Below are 20,444 nucleotides of genomic sequence, written 5' to 3'. Positions count from 1 at the left end.
GATACTGAGGAGAGTCTCCATGAAACAGCAGAAAAGAATATACTAACATCTTAAAGTAAGATTAATAAAAATTCTCTCTCTCTCTCTCTCTCTCTCTCTCTTCCTCTTTTCACAGGGAGGAGTAGAAGATGAAGTGACCCTCTCTGCCTATGTCACTATTGCTCTTCTGGAAATTCCTCTCCCTGCTACTGTAAGATTCACCTCACTTCCACTTCCTACCATGAAAACTACAACCCTGATGTCGGAACACACCCTACAAAAAGCCAAGTCTTCGCTCAATGCGGAGGCATTTCTCAGCTCGCAGAGCTCTGTGGTTAATCCAGCAAAGGGAACTTATACTTGCCTAGCAACGCCCTCAGGCTATGTACAAAACTCATCCTAAACCCTCAGGTTCTGTAGACTTACTCTTTAAGACTTAAGTATCAAGCTAAGAGATTTAAAACACTTTTTCAACTTCAAAATCGTGGATATCCGGCTGTCTACCTGGCTAGCTAACAGCCGTGAATGACATCTGTCACGCGATGTCCAACCCAGGGCCCGCTCCATCCGCGACTTGCCCTAGCTTGACATCATTACCTCCTGGTCTTTGCAGCACCCGGTTGTTCGCAATGCCCTCTTCTGCCTGGAGTCTGCCTGGAACACGGCAAAGGAGGGGACCCATGGGAGCCATAGCTACGCCAAGGCGTTGTTGGCCTACGCTTTTGCCCTGGTGGGAAAGCAAGACGAGAAGAGAGAAATACTGGACTCTCTTAGGGAGGAAGCTGTGAAAGAAGGTGAGAGCGAATGGTCAACAAATGTCCCCCTCCTCTTCCCCTGACACTGCAAAAAAAGAATTGTGTTCCTGCTGAAAGTAATAAGTCTCCTTATCCAACTCAGGTGTTATGAAATCAGAACACCTCTCATAAAAATGTCGTCTCTGCGATGTCATACGTTATACAGTGTGTCACATTGTAGACAGTGCTGCAGATAAATTGTGGAAGTTTATTCCTCACTGCGACATATATATATATTTTAATTTATATATATTTCCCATGGTATCTGCCTGCTTGAATGAAATTATACTCGAATGAAAAGAGGCACAACCAAAAGGCCATACTCAGGGAAGTACAATAACATTTTCACAGTGTTTTTATCTCTATCCGCAGAAGAGATGATCACAAAAAGTCCTCTGGGATCAATGCGTGGGTTTTATATTCCAATTTATCCTCCAGTTTCCACGAAATATCTCAAGCAATAAGGGAACTCTCTTGGGTGCCTGGGTGGCTCGGTCGGTTCAGCGTCCGACTTCAGCTCAGGACATGATCTCACAGTTTGTGAGTTCAAGCCCCACGTCGGGCTCTGTGCTGACAGCTCAGAGCCTGGAGCCTGCTTTGGGTTCGGTGTCTCCATCGTTCTCTGCCTCTCTCTCTCTCTCTCTCTCTCTCAAAAGTAAACATTAAAAAAATGAATAAAAATAGGATGTTCCGTGCTTTGTCCTCCAACATTCTTCAACTTAGCCCCACAGGACTAAACCAAGCTTAGTATGGAAATGTGACTCAGGGAATTTGTGGGGCTTATGGCAAAGACGACCTTACTCCATCCCCTGTATTATCTTCAGCTACACGTGACACAAATGTGTTTTCATGTATCATCTGCGAACCATCATCCTTTTTCTGACCCTTAAGGCAACTCAGTCCACTGGGAGCGACCTGAGAAACCCAGGGCACCGGTGGGGCCTCTTTATCAGCCCCAGGCTCCCTCAGCTGAGGTGGAGATGACGTCCTACGTGCTCCTCGCTCACCTCACGGCCCAGCCCGGCCCGACCTCCGAGGACCTGACTTTGGCCGCGGGCATCGTGAGCTGGATCCTAAAGCAACAGAATGCCCATGGGGGCTTCTCCTCCACCCAGGTCTGTGTCCCAAATAGTCTTCTCTTCCAGATTCACTTGGCAGATGGGAAGCTTGAAAACAGAACAGTTACGAGGAAAAGAGAAGAGACCATTAAATCATGGGGAGGGTTCTTTAGGGATATTTGAGGACAGTGGGAATCTGAAGGAAACAGACCTGAGACATTCCCCCAAAACGCTTTTCCCAAGTGCTATGTTGACACCCTATCCATGTGGCTACTGACCATGAACATCAGCCCTCTCTAAAGCTTACACACATGGGTCGCTGGACACTCTAGACTAGGGTTTTTGAATATTGGTGCTCCTGACATTTTGGGGAAGATACTTGGGGAAACCAAGAACACTGTTGTGAGGGGCTGTCCTGGGCACCGAAGATGTTTAGCAGCACCCGTGTCCTCTCCCCACTAGATGGCCCATAGCACCCCACCTACTCTCAGTCGAGATAAGGTAGAATCACCACTGGATAAGAAACAGTGTTCTTGGCTCCTGTAGGATTCTTCCAACAAGAAACCCTCTAAGGTGAACCAGAAAATTGTATGATTAAAAGGAAAGTGACCGAGGCACCTGGACGGCTCAGTAGGTTGAGTGTCTGACTTTAGCTCAGATCATGATCTTGCAGTTCATGAGTTCGAGCCCCACATCAGGCTCTCTGCCGTCAGTCAGCACAGGGCCTGCTTTGGATCCTCTGTCCCCTTCTCTCTCTGCCTCTCCCCTGCTCATTCTCTCTCTCTCTCTCTCTTTCAAAAATAAACATTAAAAATTAAAAAGAAAATAAAAGGGAAGTGACCAAGTAGAGTTCACTTTGATCTTCACAGAATGATTGAGACGTTCTATCCAGCCTCTCCACGCCTTTCTGCCCGCCCTGAGAAATTTGTTCTCCTCTAAACCAATTTTTGTTTTCAAAGCTGAAGTTCTTGGAATTTTCTTTTTTTCCTACCACAATTCTGGAACTATTTTACTGAGGATATGAGTGATTGTGTTAAATATCCAGAGAATCTGGGTTTTCCCTCCTAGAAAGCTCTTTCAATATTTAGGATATACATAGTGGGACTTTTATTTTTCAGAGAAATTAGGTGTGGGAAGTGAAAATACGCTACATAAAAGTGGGAAAGAAACTTGGGAAAGTGCCATGGTCTCATATCACTACTCACAACTCTTCTACCTAAATTAACACCATTCACTCTTTTTCCTAACTTGTCAATTTTAGACCCAATCTTGGACAGCTATAGCCAGGGGCACCATTGATGAGAAAGGGTAGGCCGTAATCTCTGGACGCAGGGGAATAGTCCCTTAGGACAAAACTAATACAAGTGAAAACAAATTGCCAGGCTAATTGGCATCAGAAATCTTTTATTTCACTTGCGGAAACTGTAGCATAACTTTGATGGTGCCTGAAAGGCAGAGAAAAAGGAAACACAATTAGCAGATGTAAACTTCAGGGGGGGAAGCCATCATCCCCTTGTGGTAACCCACACAGACTTCGGGGGAAGTCCCTGCTACCAAAAACTTACTCTTTGGGGGTGGGCTCTCCACTCCTCTCTTCCAGGACACGGTGGTGGCTCTCCATGCCTTGTCCAGATATGGAGCAGCCACATTCCCCAGGACTGAGAAAGCTGCACGGGTGACCATTCGGAATTCACAGACATTTTTCACGAATTTCCAAGTGGACAAAACCAACTTCCTGTTACTGCATCAGGTCTCATTGCCAGAGCTTCCTGGGGAATATGCCATAACGGTGACCGGAGACAGATGTGTGTATCTTCAGGTGAGACTCAAGTTATGTTGGAAACTGGCCTCTCGTTTCTGAGCAAAGAAAGGGCAAATCTGGAGGAGTGAAATGATGAAAAAGTGAGGCGCTCCAGGCAAAGAGAGAAACTGATGGTGCATTGCCGTTCCACAGGCATCCATGAAATACAATATTCTTCCAGGGAAGGAGGACTCCGCATTTACTCTGAAGGTGGATACTGTACCCCAAACTTGTGATGGACCCAAAGCTCACACCAGCTTCCAGATCTCACTGAGTGTCAGGTAAGACTTGTGGCTGAAACACGCGATCCTGAGTCTAAAAGCTACTTGGAACCATCAGTATTTAATAATATATTTTGAAGCTATGCTAGTAGGTGGGTATAATTTAAAACTGTTATATCTACTAATGAAGTTAGCCTTCTATCATCATGAAGTGATTCTTTTATTTAGTAACTTTTTTTGTCTTAAAGTTTCAGTAATACTTCCAAAGCCTTTGAAAGCAAAGTCTGGTCTTAAACTGTCAAATAAAAAGTGTGGACTATTCGAATGTTAAAAATTCCCTACTTTTACGCTAATTTTTGTTCAGCGCATCACTGAAGAGTAAATTATTTTCCACAAGGATTTGTACTTTAGGTTGAAGTAAGTCTTCTTCACCTCTTCTGAATAATTATATTCTATTTTATTATTTTTCTAATCAGATAAGTAGCAAATGCTAATATTAAAGAGAAGTATAAATTACATATAAGATATAGAAATTGCCCTATAATAACCCATCAAAAACTTATAGGAATCCTAAGGAAACAGAGCAGCAATAGAATACTATGTAACTAATACTAATGATATTGATATTGTAAAACAAATCTTATTTGCATAAAAGTATAAAAGTCTATCCGATCTTACAACCCTTTGGAGCCTCTCTGGGAGACATGCTACATTCAAGTTAATTAAAAACATTAAAGTAACACCTACTAAATAACAAACATATAGATGAAGTGTCCAAAAACTATCATGTGTTAACAAATGCAAACTACTGAGCTCCATTCCCAAAGATTCGGATTTGATAGTTTGGGTCTGGGGCTTAAACATCTATGATTTTAGTAAACGGTAGATCTGATATACATTCAGGGTTCCAAACATCAGTGTCACACATGTCTGGGGAGCACAGATTTCTAGGAGTCATAATGTCACAGAAAACTTCAAGAAGATAGGCAGGTTTATGGTAGGTCTTGAAGGAGGGACTCTGGCTTTCTTTCACATACAAAGCCCTTACTCCTTTTCCCTTTGATGCTGTAGTTACACAGGGAGCCGTCCTGTCTCCAATATGGTGATTGTTGATGTGAAGATGGTATCTGGTTTTATCCCCTTGAAACCGACAATAAAAATGGTAGGTGAGGGGCGCCTGGGTGGCGCAGTTGGTTAAGTGTCCGACTTCAGCCAGGTCACGATCTCACGGTCCGTGAGTTCGAGCCCCGCGTCAGGCTCTGGGCTGATGGCTCGGAGCCTGGAGCCTGTTCCAGATTCTGTGTCTCTCTCTCTCTCTGCCCCTCCCCCGTTCATGCTCTGTCTCTCTCTGTCCCAAAAATAAATAAACGTTGAAAAAAAAATTTTTTTTTTTTAAAAATGGTAGGTGAATTTTAAGCCTAGTAAATTTCATACAAAGGATGCTCTGTATATCCAAACTAGAAGCATACCAATAGCAAAGCCTTACCATTATCATCCTGCCCCCAAAATATTTTTCTCAAACCCAGGAAATTAAATTCAATAATTGTTTATTTGTCTCTAAGCCGAGGGACTTGTGTGATACCAGAGAAACCCAAGAGGAGTCCCTGTCCTTAAGCCATTCGCAGTCTAGTTAGGGAATTAAAGCACATGGGTACAAAGCTGTATTTTACTATAACAATGCAAGAAAGACGGACTTTGATTAAGTATCAGATTGGCTGATATGCTCCCAAACATTTGGCAACGACAGAAGCAAAGTGAACTAGAATCATTAAAGATGCCAGAGGGCCTAATGTGTAACTTGGATATTGAAATCCTGATCTGAAAATACTGGCTTCCTTCTCATCACAGAAAGCCAGATGATTTTTTCGTGGTCAAGACATGATAACACTGAAGCCTGTATCCAAATGTGATTTCCGCCCCCCCCCCCACCCATGTTTCATATCTCTAATGTACCCTGGCTATTTAATCATGAAAATGACTTATAAGAATCCTATCCCTGACATCATTTGGACGTTTGTCCCTTACTACAATCTTCTCTCATTTGCTGACTTTTTAAATTTTCTAATTTTCTTCAGCTCGAAAGATCTAGTCATGTGAGCAGGACGGAAGTCAGCAATAATCATGTCCTCATTTATGTGGAACAGGTAAGAGCTCTGACATTTTGGCTGAGACTATACATCACGGTGGTCTTTTCAAGTGGGTCTCTTCATTAGAAAATAAGTGATATGAGGTAAGCAGTAATTAGTTGCACCTTTCCAGAAAGTTCCTTTATTCTAAAAGAATAAAAATCTCCTTTTAGACCCATGGAGTGTTCTGCTCCCTTTAATTATGTTCAGATTGGAAAATGAATATGTCTATGAAATTGCAAGTAGAATATCAATGAACAAAAAGGTTATTGTGTCTGTTATTTCAGAGACCTCCCCCCAAAGAATAAATGTACGATAGTGGTTGATTAATGATAGTGTAAACATCCTAATACATCCCTCTATAAGATAAAATAAAATGTAGACTTCATGAATACCTTCAAATCTGACTATAAAGCAAAGGGAATGTCTTAGCCAGTCACACAAAAAGAATAGCTTGATAATTACAGATGTTACGAAGCCAAGTCTCTGCATCTTGGCAAACACTCACATAGGCCCAGAGAGTTAATCTCATTGCTAAGCCTACTAGAGAATGTAGATTGCCTCAGCTATTTAGGAGAAAATCTGGGGAATTTTGTTCACAGTAAAGTGTCTCCAAAGTTGCATGTGAAATCCCATCTTGTCACCCATAAATGTTTGCTCACCTAAAAGACACCAGTGCATGAGAGTCAGAGAGCAAAGAAAGAATATAATTTACTCAAGGAAGAGGGAAGGACACTTTCTAGACTCTTCATTACTCCCACTTGTCCTTTTAGGTAACAAATCAGACACTCAGCTTTTCTTTCACGGTTCTGCAAGATATCCCAGTAAGGGACCTGAAGCCAGCGATTGTCAAAGTCTATGATTACTATGAGACAGGTAAGTGAGAAGAAACTGAAACAACTAAATAAGTCTCAACCCAGAGCCAAGAAATAGAATCCGTTGTTACAACAGATCCTAGTTTTAGTCCATTCGGTCAGTACTACATCTGTTTGTCTCTTTGCTCTAAGATACATATTGTAGCAACTATTAGTGGAACAAGTTCATCACTATCTACTGAGTCAGAAACTTAGAAATTTAAGAAGAAAGATAATATCTGGACACTGCTCTCACATATTTTAGAGACATAGGGAACATAATCCACATAAAAAGATAATGTAACGAGGAAAGGCAGTTTATGACAGGTGAATGTTCGAATATAGATATTTTAACTATCCTGTTCAACACTTGTGTATTTATGTAGAGTTTTGACAATCCTGATATGTACTCGTCTCCAAAAGTAAAGTGAACAGACTTAGTATGGGCTCCCGTTTATAGATTTGTTTTTTGTCTCCTTTCATCCAACGATTCTTTCAGATGAGTCTGCCTTTGCTGAGTACATCGCCCCCTGCAGCACAGGTAAGAGGTCACACGCCAGGACCACCCTCATTCCGCATGAACTTTGCTCCCTAAAGTTTCTTCTAAATTTAAAATTCTCTGCAAGTCTTTTCCTAGACCCAAGACAGTTCACGTGGCACATGCTCACACAAAGAGAAAACTGTGGCCTCTCCAATTTCAGATAGCCACACCGTTATCAGTAAAGTCGATAAGTTTTGTTTGCGTGTTTGTTTGTAGGATAGCTTTCACTGACAGGCAACATTTTACATCACAGCTAATCCATCCCCTTCAGCCCAAGGGACAACTATTTAATTCTCCTGCCAAATCTAGCCCAACACCTATTTTTGTAAATGAAGTTTTTATTGGAACAGAGCCACGCTCATTGCATTATTTTCTACAGCTGTTTTCATATGTTGAATAGTTATGGCATAAGCCACATGGCCTGCGACATCCAAAATATTTACCATACGCCCTTTGACAGCAAAAGTGTGCCAACCCCTGTTCTAGCCCAGGCTCAGCTGAGGGAATGTTCCTGAGGAAACCCCACCACCTTCCTATGTTTCTCTTCCCTCCATAGATGCAGAGCATGGCAATGTTTGAAGACCGTATTTAGGCTCCATATTTTGTTGGATTCCCTGTCCTATGCTTCTGTTGAGAAGAAATGGAGTCGTTTGTGTCTGTGAAACAGACATCAAAGAGGCTTGCTGAATAAATATGTTTCTGGTCAAGCTATCATTCGTTCAATCGTTCATTTATCAAATATCAATTACATGCTTACATGAAATGTTATGTTGTTTTAAATAATGTGAAGAATACAGATGTGTAACATCTGCTGATAGTTCAGCTGTGGCTATTGCATATAAAGTCGAACAGAGAATAACTGAAAATAGTTTATGTTCCGGGAAATCTTAGGGAAAAAACTCATTCATTGGTCTAGGAAGCCTTTGTTTAGACGGAGGTAAGTAAGTAGTATTGATTAGTTAGGCATAAGTATTTTTGGAGAGGAAGCAAGAAATGTTTATCTTGGTCCATAAGAAAGTCCATCAGAAATGGACTTCACAGGAGACTAAAATGATTGGAGTAAGAAAATGTGTTGGTGACAGGCAGTATTGTGCAGTGGCTAAAATCTAGACACTGGGGCCAGACTACCTAGAGTCAAATTCTGACTCTATCCCTGTCTCACCAGCTGAATGACTGGGGCTGTGACTCAACTCTCTGCTTCGGATTCCTCACAAAGAAATGGGAATAACAGACCCTATCTCAAAGTATTGTTATGAGGATAAACTATTCTCATGGAAGAGGGGAAAGAGAAAGAGCTGAATCAAGCAATGGGTCAGAAAGCTTTGGCTCAGGGGCACCCGGGGGGCTCAGTCGGTTGGGCATTGGACTCCTGATTTGGGCTCAAGTCATGATCTCACGGTGCAGTTCGTGAGTTTGAACCCCACATCGGGCTCTGCACTGGCAGAGCAGAGCCTGCCTGGGATTCTCTGTCTCCCTCTCTCTCTGCCCTTCCCCCTGCTCACTCTCCAGCTCTCTCTCTCAAAAGTAAATAAACATTAAAAAAAAAAAAAAAGCTTTGCCTCAAATGCGGTGTATATAACTTTCATTTGCATTCTATTGGCTAAAGCAAGTCACATGACCAAGCCCAACTTTAATGGGGCACTCAGTATGTTCTCACTTTCCCCCATGGGAAAAGTCGCAGGCCACGGGGGTCTCTCCTGCCACCAAAAATGTGCTGCTTTAGGGAACGGTGATGAAGGCAAAGTAAAAATATTCCTCTTACCTTTTTCAGTGCATCTATTCTTGGATGCTTTCCCAACAGTGGGCCAGAACTTCCCCATTGGACTTCCCAACTCCCCCCAGGGTACTCTCATAACTGCTAAAATCCATGTTCTGTGGAGGGTAATGGTGGAGAACTCTTACCTGATACCCCTTTCACTTTCAGCCCTACTGTGTGTTTCTTCTTGTCTTCAGCATCCTTTAAAAGGGGTTGAGAAAAGAAAAAGAGGGAAATGGGTGTACATTTTATTCAGAAGCCCAATTATCTTTCAATTGCTGTCCTCTTTATCAAAGAATTCTCAACCCATAAGGGTTGGAGGAATTTTGTCTATTTACTTTTTATTTCTCTCTTATGTGGGTCTCCTCCTCCTCCTTCATAGGAAAATTCAATATTGATGTAATTTTATATTTGCATAGCATTTTAAACATCTCAGAGACTTTTCTATGTTTTCTAATTTTGTCTAAACCCATTTTGCAACTCATAATGAAATAATGTATCTAAGTCTTGGACACCAATGATTGCTAACATCAGAAAGAGAGAAATAATTAGATATTCTGTGCATCCTGATGCATGAATATAATATTTCCTATGAAGTCGCATTGCCAAAAAAAAAATGAAATCTAATTCTCTGTTCCTGAAAAAAGCCTAGAGACAGTGTGAAAAACCATTCTCCTTGGCCTTCCTCAGAATCAAGGCACAGAGTTTCAAAATGGAAAATTTAGAAGAAATCTTTAAAGATGACCCAAAAGATCTGAATTCAAACGTGAGAATTTGGTAAGAAACAGGTTTCTCAATCACAGGGATTAGATGGGAAGACAAGAGGGAGGATGGGAGGGCAGGTCAGCCAGGAGGCTAAGAAATCCTTTCCCTAATCCAGAATGCTTTTTTATTTCATCCTAGGTTTTCCAAAGAGAGAAGAATAAACACAGTTTATTCGTAATTTATCACTACGAATTCTGATCCCTTTTTTATGAGGTCAAGATCCACTTTTACATAAGGAAAGGGAGAAGAACCAGAGATTAACATGTTTTTCCAACATTTTACAGTTCCCAGAAAAAGAGTTAAGTCTTTTAATGCTAGGGCTCTTTATTGAATCCTAGGATTAAAAGTCCATATTTCTAGGACCAGATTTTTGCTTGCACAAACAGGGAAAATATATGTGTGGGACAGTAACGGCATTATCAGGGACCAAAGAAGAAATCAGGGAGATGGTAAATTTATCCATGAAAATCATGACATGGGAGCCAAGCACCAGAAGTCTCTGCATGTTTTTATCCAATAATGTGAGGTTATAGAGATGTACATGTAAAAATGGAAATTACCAAAATGATAACTAGCCTGTTCTCCCCCTTTATCTTTTCCTTTCTTTTTCCCCCCAAAAGATATATATATATGATATATATGATATATTCCGCCCCCAAAATATACACACACAGACACAAACACACACACACACACACACACACACACACACACATACCTGAACTGAAACTCTGCCTGCTCATTTTGCTTCTCCCAAAATAAGTGAAATATTTCTGTTTCCCAGCTTCCTTCCCTGAATAACATGGAAGGGCAACTTATTGAAATATGAACTGGTGTTTTGTTTTCACTCCTCAAAAGGATTTGGAAAGAATGTGATCTGTGCTGATTCCGATCCCTTGTTTTTCCCTTCCCTGTTTCAAAGTGTAGCCAGGACCTTGTGTTCTTTGGCTTTAAAAGAATTTTCAAGGTCAGAAGTAGAGGTTGCTTAAAGATAACTATGTGAAAGCCCTGCCTATCTGAGCAAATCACTCTAGGCGCTCATGAAGAGAAGAAAGAAGTCTTTTGCAGGGAGGGAAGAGTAGGAGCCCAGCTGGCAGGGAGAATCCAAAACCAGGAGGTGGGTGGAGGTTTGTGTGACCCGAGATAGTGGGCATCTGGGGTCCTCTCCCTCATTGCACCCGGGGGAAAGATAGGACCTCTGAGTTAAATGACTATGTGAGGCCACCCTGAACCAAAGAGCTCCCAGTCTCAGCAAACATTCTTGGGCCCAAACGGCCAGGCTTCAAAGGGGCTGGGGGGTTGGACAATGACACAGTCACATCAAGAGTAACCATTTCAAGCGAACAGTAAAGCAACCTTCCCAGACATTTTGCTTTACAAATCCCAGTGTGAGAAAAGCCCTAATAAAAACTGAGATTAATTCTCACCCAGAAATTTGGAAAAATGGAAACAAAATTGGATTTCATTTAAAAAGTGGTATACGTTTTGAATGACACAGTTTGTGGTTCCCAATTCATATCTGCTACAGCAGTAAGTGTTCTTAAAAATTGTCAAAACTTCTATTTCCTTACCCTGAAAGTTGAAATTTCTTATTCGTAGTTACCATTATTGTGAAACCACTATGACTAATTCAAGGCCTAGCGTAGTCAGTTAATTCCTTCCTTCCTTCCTTCCTTCCTTCCTTCCTTCCTTCCTTCCTTTATTTCTAAGTAGTTAATTTTCTTGAGTTATGATTGACATACCAAAAAGCCATATATAGTTAATGTATACACCTTGATGAGTTTGAAGATATGTATGTATATACTTATGAAGCCACCACCATATACAATACCATAGATGTGACTGTCATCCGTTTCTTCCCTCTTTCTTTTTTGATAAGAACATTTAATCTAAGATCTTCTCTTCTAAGACATTTTTAAGCACACAATATTGTTAGCTATATGCACTATGCTCTACAGATTTCTAACCTTCTTCATCTTGCATGAATGCAACCATATACCCTTTAACCAACATCTCCCTGATTCCCCTTACCCTCAGCTTTTGGTAACACTACTCTCTGCCTGTTGAGTTTCACTGTTTTCGATTTCTGATATAAGTAAGACCATAGAGCATTTGTTCTTCTGTGTCTGGTTTCTTTCCTTTAGCATGACGTCTTTCAAGTTCATCCATGTAGTAGCAAATGGCAGGATTTCCTTCTTTTTTTAGAACTGAGTCTATTCCACTACATGTATACACGCATTTTCTTTATTCTATTGTCTATAGACAATTAGGTTGTTTCCATGTCTTTGTTATTGTAACTAATGCTGCAATAAACATGGAAACTCACATAGCTCTTTGAGATCCTGATTCCAATTATTTTGGGTATATACCCAGAAGTGAGATTGCCGGATCATGTGGTATTTCTATAAATACCTGTTTTCCGTAATGGCTTTACCAATTTACATTTCCACCGACAGGTATAAGGGGTCACTTTTCTCCACATCCTTCTAAACACTTAGCTTTTGACTTTTTCAGAATGGCTGTCCTAACAGTTGTGAGGTACTATCTCATCGTGGGTTTGATTTGCATTTTCCTGATGATTATTGATGTTGAACATCTTTTCACTTACCTGTAGGCCGTTTGTATGTCTTCTCTGGAGAAATGGTCTTTTGCCCATTTTTAATCATTTTTTGGTGTTGTTTTGGGGGATTTGAGTGGCAGAGGGGTTGTTTTGGGGGGCTGTTGCTATTGAGTCATGTGAGCTCCTTATTACTTTGGATACTAACCCTTTATCAGACACATGATTCGTGAACTATTTTCTCCCATTCCACAGGCTGCCTTTTCACTTTGCTAATGATTCCCTTTGCTGCGCAGAAGCGTTTTCGTTTGATGTTGTCCCATTTGTTTTTGCTTTTGTCGCCTGTGCTGTTAGTGTCATATCCAAGAAATCATTGCCAAGACACTTGTTCTCTGTTTTCTTCTAAGAGTTTTACAGTTGTATGCTTAAGTCTTAATCCATTCTGAACTGATGGCTGTGTATGTGTAAAAAAAGGGCACAACCTTCTTCTTTTGTATGTAGATATCCAGTTTTCCCCACAACATTTATTGAAGAGACTTTCCTTGCCCCATATGATCTCGCTCCCCTTGTTCAAGATCAATTTACTATAAACGTGTGGGTTTATATCTGCGCTGTTTTGTTCCATTGGCCGACGTGTCTGTTTTTATGCCAGTACCCTACTGTTTTGATTTCTGTGGCTCTGTAATACAGTTGGAAATCAGGAAGTGTGATGCCTCTCATTTTGTTCTTCTTGCTCAAGATTGCTCTGGCTATTCAGGGTCTCTTATGGTTCCATACGAATTTTAGGTTTGTAAGTGGGCAATTCTAATATCTTGTGGATCGGCTTTTCACAGAATTCTTACTTTAGAAACGTAGGAAAGGTGGTGAACGAAAAGACTTCTATTAATTTTCCATATCACATCAGTAGTCTTTGTGTCTGTCAGAGAACATACAATAGTTGCTGAAGGAGAAAAAAATGAAGAGAAGGAAAAAGTGGGTAGTAAACGCCTATCTTTGGAACTTTCTCTCTGTCGGTGCTCGCTCCATGGGCATTTCACCCAAAGTTTATGCTTTAAACACTATTGCCATCGGAATGCTGATAACCTCCAAGGTTTTATTTAGCGTGGGCTACCCTATATAACTATGGGGTTGTAAATGCAACTGTCCACTCAACAACTACATGTAAATGTCTGTTTGACATTATAAACCTAAGACATTCAAAACAGAAATCCTGACTTCTCCCTTAAAAAAAAAAAAATAGAAAACTGCTCTTTCCAGAGCCTATCCAATATCAGTAAATGGTAAATTCATTCTTCACCTAATCAGACGAAAACCTTGGAATTGCTATATCATAGCAGCTCTACCTCCAAAATATGTCTAGAATCTGGTTACTTCTCATTACTTCCATTGTCGTCTCCCTAGCCCACACTGGCTTTATCACTTACGTGGATTATTGCAGTAATTTCCTGACTGATAGCCCCCAGTTTAGCACCTCTGTCCCCACAATGTATTCTCTAAAGTAACAATCTTTTTTTCCGAACTTTTTAACGTTTATTTATTTTTGAGAGAGAGACAGAGACAGAACGTGAGCAGGGGAGGGACAGAAAAAGAGAGGGAGACAGAATCTGAAGCAGGCTCCAGGCTCTGAGCTGTCAGCACAGAACCCAACACGGGGCTCAAACCCATGGACCGCAAGATCATGACCTGAGCCGGGAAGCTGGACGCTTAACCGACTGAGCCACCCAGGCGCCCCTAAAGTAACAACTTTTCAAGTGATCCACAAGATACTTCAAATAGCTCAGAATAAGAGACAAAGCCTTGGAATGGCTTATGGGCCCCACATGATCAACATCCCATTCTCTACCTACTACCGTCTGACTTCTATCCTACTCACTTCCCTTCAGTCACCCTGTTCCAGCCTTCCCAGCCTCCTTACTCTTCCTCAAACACCCCCCCGCCACACAATTCTGTTTCATGGAATCTGTATGTTTTACACCTTCACTTCTTTAGGTCTTTGTTTAAACGTCATCTTGTGGGGCGCCTGGGTGGCACAGTCGGTTAAGCGTCCGACTTCAGCCAGGTTACGATCTCGCGGTCCATGAGTTCGAGCCCCGCGTCGGGCTCTGGGCTGATGGCTCAGAGCCTGGAGCCTGCTTCCGATTCTGTGTCTCCCTCTCTCTCTGCCCCTCGCCCGTTCATGCTCTGTCTCTCTCTGTCCCAAAAATAAATAAACGTTGAAAAAAAAAATTTAAATGTCATCTTGAAGGAGAAGGCTCCAACACAAAGCACATACACAAAGTATATACACACATGTGCACACACACACACACACACACACTCCCTGTCCACCTTATCCTGCTTTACTTTTCTCCACAGCACGAGGCACCATATACATATCATTTGTTTACAATTTTTCTCTCTCCTCAAGAATAGAGCTCCACCACGAGAATAGACTTTGTTTTAGTCACTGACACGTTCAGAACCTAGAACAACGCCTGTATGCAGTCAATAAATATATGTTGAATATCAGTCCTGCTTGAGTTTGAATGCTGATTCGACTACTTATAGGCCATGTGCTAATCAACTCAATATTTCAGTTTTCTTATCTAAAAAAGAGAGATAGGGGCACCTGGGTGGCTCAGTCGGTTAAGCGTCCGACTTCAGCTCAGGTCATGATCTTGCGGTCCGTGAGTTCAAGCCCCGCGTCAGGCTCTGTGCTGACAGCTCGGACCCTGGAGCCTGTTTCGGATTCTGTGTCTCCCTCTCTCTGACCCTCCCCCATTCATGCTCTGTCTCTCTCTGTCTCAAAAATAAATAAACGTTAAAAAAAATTTTTTTTAGAAAGAGAGATAGTAACAGTCCCGACTTTGTGGTGTTGTTTTTCAAAAGCAAATTATATAATTCGCAATAAGAATTTGTTCAGCAAGCTCAAAAACTTAGCTTTAATTAATTAAAATAAAATACAACTCGGGACGCCTGGGTGGCTCAGTCTGTTAAGCGTCTGACTCTTGATTTTGGCTCAGGTCTTGATCTCCCAGGTCATGGGATCGGCCTTGTGACAGGCTCTGTGCTGACCGGGTATGACTTAGGCACTCCAGTGGAAATACTAGATTCTGTCAAATCCCAAAAGAGGACCGACTCAGCTATCTGCAGCTGAAACAAATGACACAATAATAAAGACTGTCACCACTAAAAATATATGGCCTCATAAGAAGCCCAATTAAAATCACAAATTTCAGAAAAATGAGTGGAAGACAAAAGTAGGACAAAAACAATAAGGGCAACAAATGTAAAACAGTAGAAATTATCATAGATATTAACTCAACTATATCAACAACAAACACATTAGACGTCAATGGTCTAAATATACCAGTTAAAAACAGAGGTTGGGATGCCTGGCTGACTCAGTTGGTAGAGCATCTGAATCTTGATCCCAGGGTTGTGAGTTCGAGCCCCATGTTGGGCATGAAGCCTACTTTAAAAAAAGGAAGAAAGAAAGAAAGAAAGAAAGAAAGAAAGAAAGAAAGAAAGATTGTCAGAATGGATCAAAAAATAAAACCCAGCTATGTTATCTTCAAGAAAACATAGGGTGATCTTCAAGAAAACATTTAGGGTTTCCTGGATGGCTCAGTCGGTTAAGTGTCTGACTCTTAGTTTCAGCTCAGGTCATGATTTCAGTGTCATGAGATCAAGCCTCAACTCTGGCTCTCTGCTGGGCATGCAGGTGACTTAAGATTCTCCCTCTCTCCCCTCCTTTACCTCTCCTCCCTCTCTGCTCTCTCTTAAATAAATAAATAAATAGAAATCCACTTTAAATATAAAGACACATATAAATTCAGACTAAAGGAAGGGAGAAAGACATAGCATGCCAACACCAACCAAAAGAAATCAGGAAAAGCTATATTAATTTCAGATAGAGTAGACATCAGATCGAGGAAAACTATCAAAGATAAAGAGGACCATTCCAGAATGATATAGGGATCAGCTCTGCAAAAGAGTAACAGTTCTTACTGCGTATGTGCCTAACAACAGAACACCAAAATATATGATGGAAAAACTGATGAATGTGCAAGGAGAAATAGTCGGATCTACGACAATAGTTGAAGACATTAACTACACTCTATCAGACATGGACCATTACAGCAGGCAGAAAATCAGTAAGGATGTAGTTGAACTCAACAGCATCATCAATCAACTGGATATAATTGACATCTATAGACGACCTAATTCCAAATCAACAGAATACACATTCTTCTCAAGCTCACATGAAATATTCATCAAAACAGATCACATTCTGGGCCACACAATGCACCTTAACAAGTTTAAAAGGATAGAAATCATACAATGCTTGCTTATAAACCACGATGGAATTGAACTAGAAATCAATAATAGAAGGATAACTTGGAAATAAAATACTTGGAGATTTAAGAACATATTTCTAAATAATACATGAGTCAACAAAGAAATCTCAAGGAAATTTTAAAGTATTATGAACTAAATGAAAGTAAAAATACAACTTATCACAATTTGTGGGACACAGTGAAAACGGTGCTTAGATGGAAATTCACTGAATTGAAGGCATATTCTAGAAAAAATAAACTCTTAAAAGCAATAGTCAAAGCTTCCATCTTAAGAAATCAGAAATTGAAGAGCAAATTAAATCCAAAGTAGGCATAAGAAAAAAAAATTATTTAACAATTAGAGCTGAAGCCAATGAAACTAAAAAGAGGAAATCAAAAGAGAAAATCAGTGAAACCAAAAACTGCTTCTTTGAAAAGATCAATAAAATTAACAATCCTCTTTAAGCTAACTAACAAAGAAAGATGACCCAAATTACTACTATCAGAACTGAAAGCAGAGACACTACTAAGATCTCATGGACCTCAGAAGGATAATAAAGGAATACTATGGGCAACTCTGCCTACACACTTAATAACCCAGATGAAACTAGCCAATTCCTTGAAAGACACTTCTGAAAAAACTCACAAAAGTAGCAATGGACAATTTGCATAGGTCTGTATCTATTTTAACAATTGAATCAGTAACTAATAACCTTCCAAAACAGAAACCACCAGGCCCAGACAGTTGACTGGTGAATTCTACCAAATATCTAAAGAAGGATTTATACCTATTCTCTATAATTTCTTCCAGAAGATGGAAGCAGGGGAAATACTTCCTAACTTATTTCATGAGCCCAGTGTTAATTTGTTACCAAAACAAGACAAACACATTATAGGAAAACTACAATATGCAGTTTGAACTACAATATGTAGTTTGTACATATGAGCAATATGTCTCATAAGCATACGTGCAAAAATTCTCAACAAAGTATTAGTAAATCAAATCCAACAATGTATCAAAGAATTATACACAATGGCCAAGTGGGATTAATCCCAGGTATGCAAGGCCAGTTCAATATTTGAAAATCAATTAATCATCACATGAACAGGCTAAAGAAGAAAAATTACATCGTCATATTTGTCTGCATAAATGCAGAAAAAGCATTTGAAAAAACCCAATACCCATTCATGATAAAAACTCTGGAATAGAGAACTTCCTGAAGTTCATAAAGAACATTTCAAAGAGAACATGGTTGTTTGTGTAAATATGTGAAGGAATCAGCAACAAAAAACCCTCCTAGAACTAAAGTAAGGTTGCAGGAGACAAGGTGAATATAAAAAGCCAACTGCTTCCCTATATTCCAACAATGAAGAAGTAGAATTTGAAATTAAACACACAATACCATTTACATAAGCACCGCACCCAAAAGTGAAATACTTAAGGTATATATCCAGCAAAATATACATAAAACCTGCTTGAGGAAAACTATAAAACTCTGATGAAAGAAATCTAAGTACTAAATAAATGAAGAGATGTTCCATGTTCATGAATAGGAAGATTCAATATTGTCAGGCTGTCAGTCTTTCCAACTCGATCTCATTGCTAAATGCAATCCCAATCAAAGTTCCAGCAAGTTATTTTGTGGATATCAACGAACTAATTCTAAAGTTTATATAAGGAGGCAAAAGACCCAACACCATATTTAAGGAAAAGAACAAGGCTAGGAGGACACCTCCCACCCAACTTTGAGACTCACGATAAAGCTAAAGTAATTAAGACAATATGGTATTGGTGAAAGAAAAGACAAATAGTCAGTGGAACAGAACAGAGAGCTGAGAAATTAATTCACATGATCTTTCACAAAGGAGCAAAGGCAATAAAATAGAACGGACAGTCTTTTCAACCAATGGTGCTGGAAGGAAGGGAGGGATGGAGGGAGGAAAAAAGAAGGGAGGGAAGGAGACAGGGAGGAAAAAAAGGACAGGGTCCAGACACAGACCTTATACTCTTCACAAAAATGAACTGAAAGGGTATCATAGATCTAAATGTAAAATACAAAGCTATAAAACCCCAGAAGATAACATAGAAGAAAACCTAGGTGACCTTGGGTATGCCAATGACTTTAGATATAACACAATCATAATCCATGAAAGAAATAATTGATAAATGGGACTTCACTAAAATTAAAAATCTGCTCTGTAAAAGATGCTGTCAATAGAATGAGAAGACAAGCCAGAGACTGGAAGAAAATATGTGTAAAAGACATACTGATAAAGGACTGTTATCCAACATATTTTTGTAAACTCTTAAAACTCAATAATAAGAAGACAAACAACTTGAGTAAGAAATGGTCAAAAACCTGAATATATATCTCACCAAAGAAGATATATAGGTAGCAAATAAACATATGAAAACATGCCCCACACTGTATGTCATTAGGGAGATGAAAATCAAAACAATAAGTTACCGCTACATACCTATTAGAATGACAAAAATTTAAGACACTGAAAAACACCAAATGCTGGTAAGAATGTGGAACAGGAAGCCACTTTGGAAGACAGTCCGGCAGAATCTTGCAAAACTAAATTTACTCTTACCGTACAATCCAGCAATTGCACTCCTTGGTATTTACCCAAACATGCTGGAAAATTATGTCCGCACAAAAACCTGCCCACAGATGCTTCTAGAAATTGTACTCATAATTGCCAAACCTGGAAGCGACCAAGATGTCCTTCAGCAGGGGAATAGATAAATAAGCTGTGAGGCATCCAGATAATAGAACATTATCTACCACTAAAAAGAAGAGAGCTATCGATCATCCATGAAAAGACATGGAGTGAAAGGAACCAAATGTGAAAAGCTACAGACTGAATGATTCCAACTATATAACATTCTAGAAGAGGCAAAACTACAGAGTAAAAAGATCAGCGACTGCTAGTCGTTAAAGGGGAGGGTTGGATGAGTCTAGCAGAGCACAGAGGACTTTTACGGCAGTGAAACTATTCTGTATGATACTGTAATGGTAGATACATGTCGCGATACATTGGTCAAAACACATAGGATACACAACGCCAAGAGTGAACCCTAATGTAAACTATGGACTTTGGGTGATAATAATGTGTTATTTGCAACAACGGTACCACTCTGAGGCAGGGTGTTGTTTGTGGGGGAGGCTGAGTGTATGGGGGTAGGGGTACAGGAACTTTCTGTGCTTTAGATTTTGCTATGAATCTGAAACGTCTTAAAAAGTCAATTTTATTTTTTAAAAGAAAAGCTATATATAACTTTCAACTTCACGTGAATCTTGAAGGCCTCTGTGTCTCTCTCCTTGGACCTCAGCAATTAGTCCAAACTCCCATTCCAACTTTCAGACCCTTTTGGCCACTATTCCTTCCTTACTCTCAATATATGCCTCATATTTAACTGAAAAACAAATCAAGTGTACCAGCTAAGGGCACCGGAACGTTCCTTTCTACCATCCCAAGCAGATAAGAACCTACACGAATCCTACCTTCTATCCTTTCTGAGTCAGAGAAGATGTGCCCTCCTCTTGAGGATAATCCCACCAGTTCTGTTTGGGACACGAAGCTTTATTTAATTGATTAAATAAATTTACTTAATCTCTCTCTCTCTCTCTTAGATCTCTTACCTCAACTAATCAATATGTTGAAA

General features: G+C 40.1%; 1 protein-coding gene across 2 annotated transcripts in view; it reads left to right on the top strand.

Moving 5' to 3' along the window:
* LOC115518305 (alpha-2-macroglobulin-like) overlaps positions 1 to 20,444 on the top strand; it is a 130,103-nt gene that overhangs the window by 40,229 nt on the left and 69,430 nt on the right. Inside the window, exons 27-36 of one of the 2 annotated variants that reach the window (XM_030321733.1) lie at positions 116 to 190; positions 593 to 773; positions 1,665 to 1,888; positions 3,432 to 3,650; positions 3,786 to 3,913; positions 4,925 to 5,015; positions 5,929 to 5,997; positions 6,753 to 6,855; positions 7,333 to 7,374; positions 7,931 to 8,085. The exons of the other annotated variant lie outside the window; for it this stretch is intronic. Coding sequence (XP_030177593.1) covers positions 116 to 190; positions 593 to 773; positions 1,665 to 1,888; positions 3,432 to 3,650; positions 3,786 to 3,913; positions 4,925 to 5,015; positions 5,929 to 5,997; positions 6,753 to 6,855; positions 7,333 to 7,374; positions 7,931 to 7,953 — 1,155 coding nt within the window. The 3' untranslated portion in view covers positions 7,954 to 8,085. Of the gene's footprint in view, positions 1 to 115; positions 191 to 592; positions 774 to 1,664; positions 1,889 to 3,431; positions 3,651 to 3,785; positions 3,914 to 4,924; positions 5,016 to 5,928; positions 5,998 to 6,752; positions 6,856 to 7,332; positions 7,375 to 7,930; positions 8,086 to 20,444 lie in introns of those variants that run through there. 2 annotated transcript variants of the gene reach the window in all.

Source organism: Lynx canadensis, chromosome B4 (assembly GCF_007474595.2).
Source record: "Lynx canadensis isolate LIC74 chromosome B4, mLynCan4.pri.v2, whole genome shotgun sequence".
Taxonomy (NCBI): domain Eukaryota; kingdom Metazoa; phylum Chordata; class Mammalia; order Carnivora; family Felidae; genus Lynx; species Lynx canadensis.
Note: the sequence above shows the minus strand (reverse complement) of the source record. Positions and strands in the feature narration are given on the sequence as shown.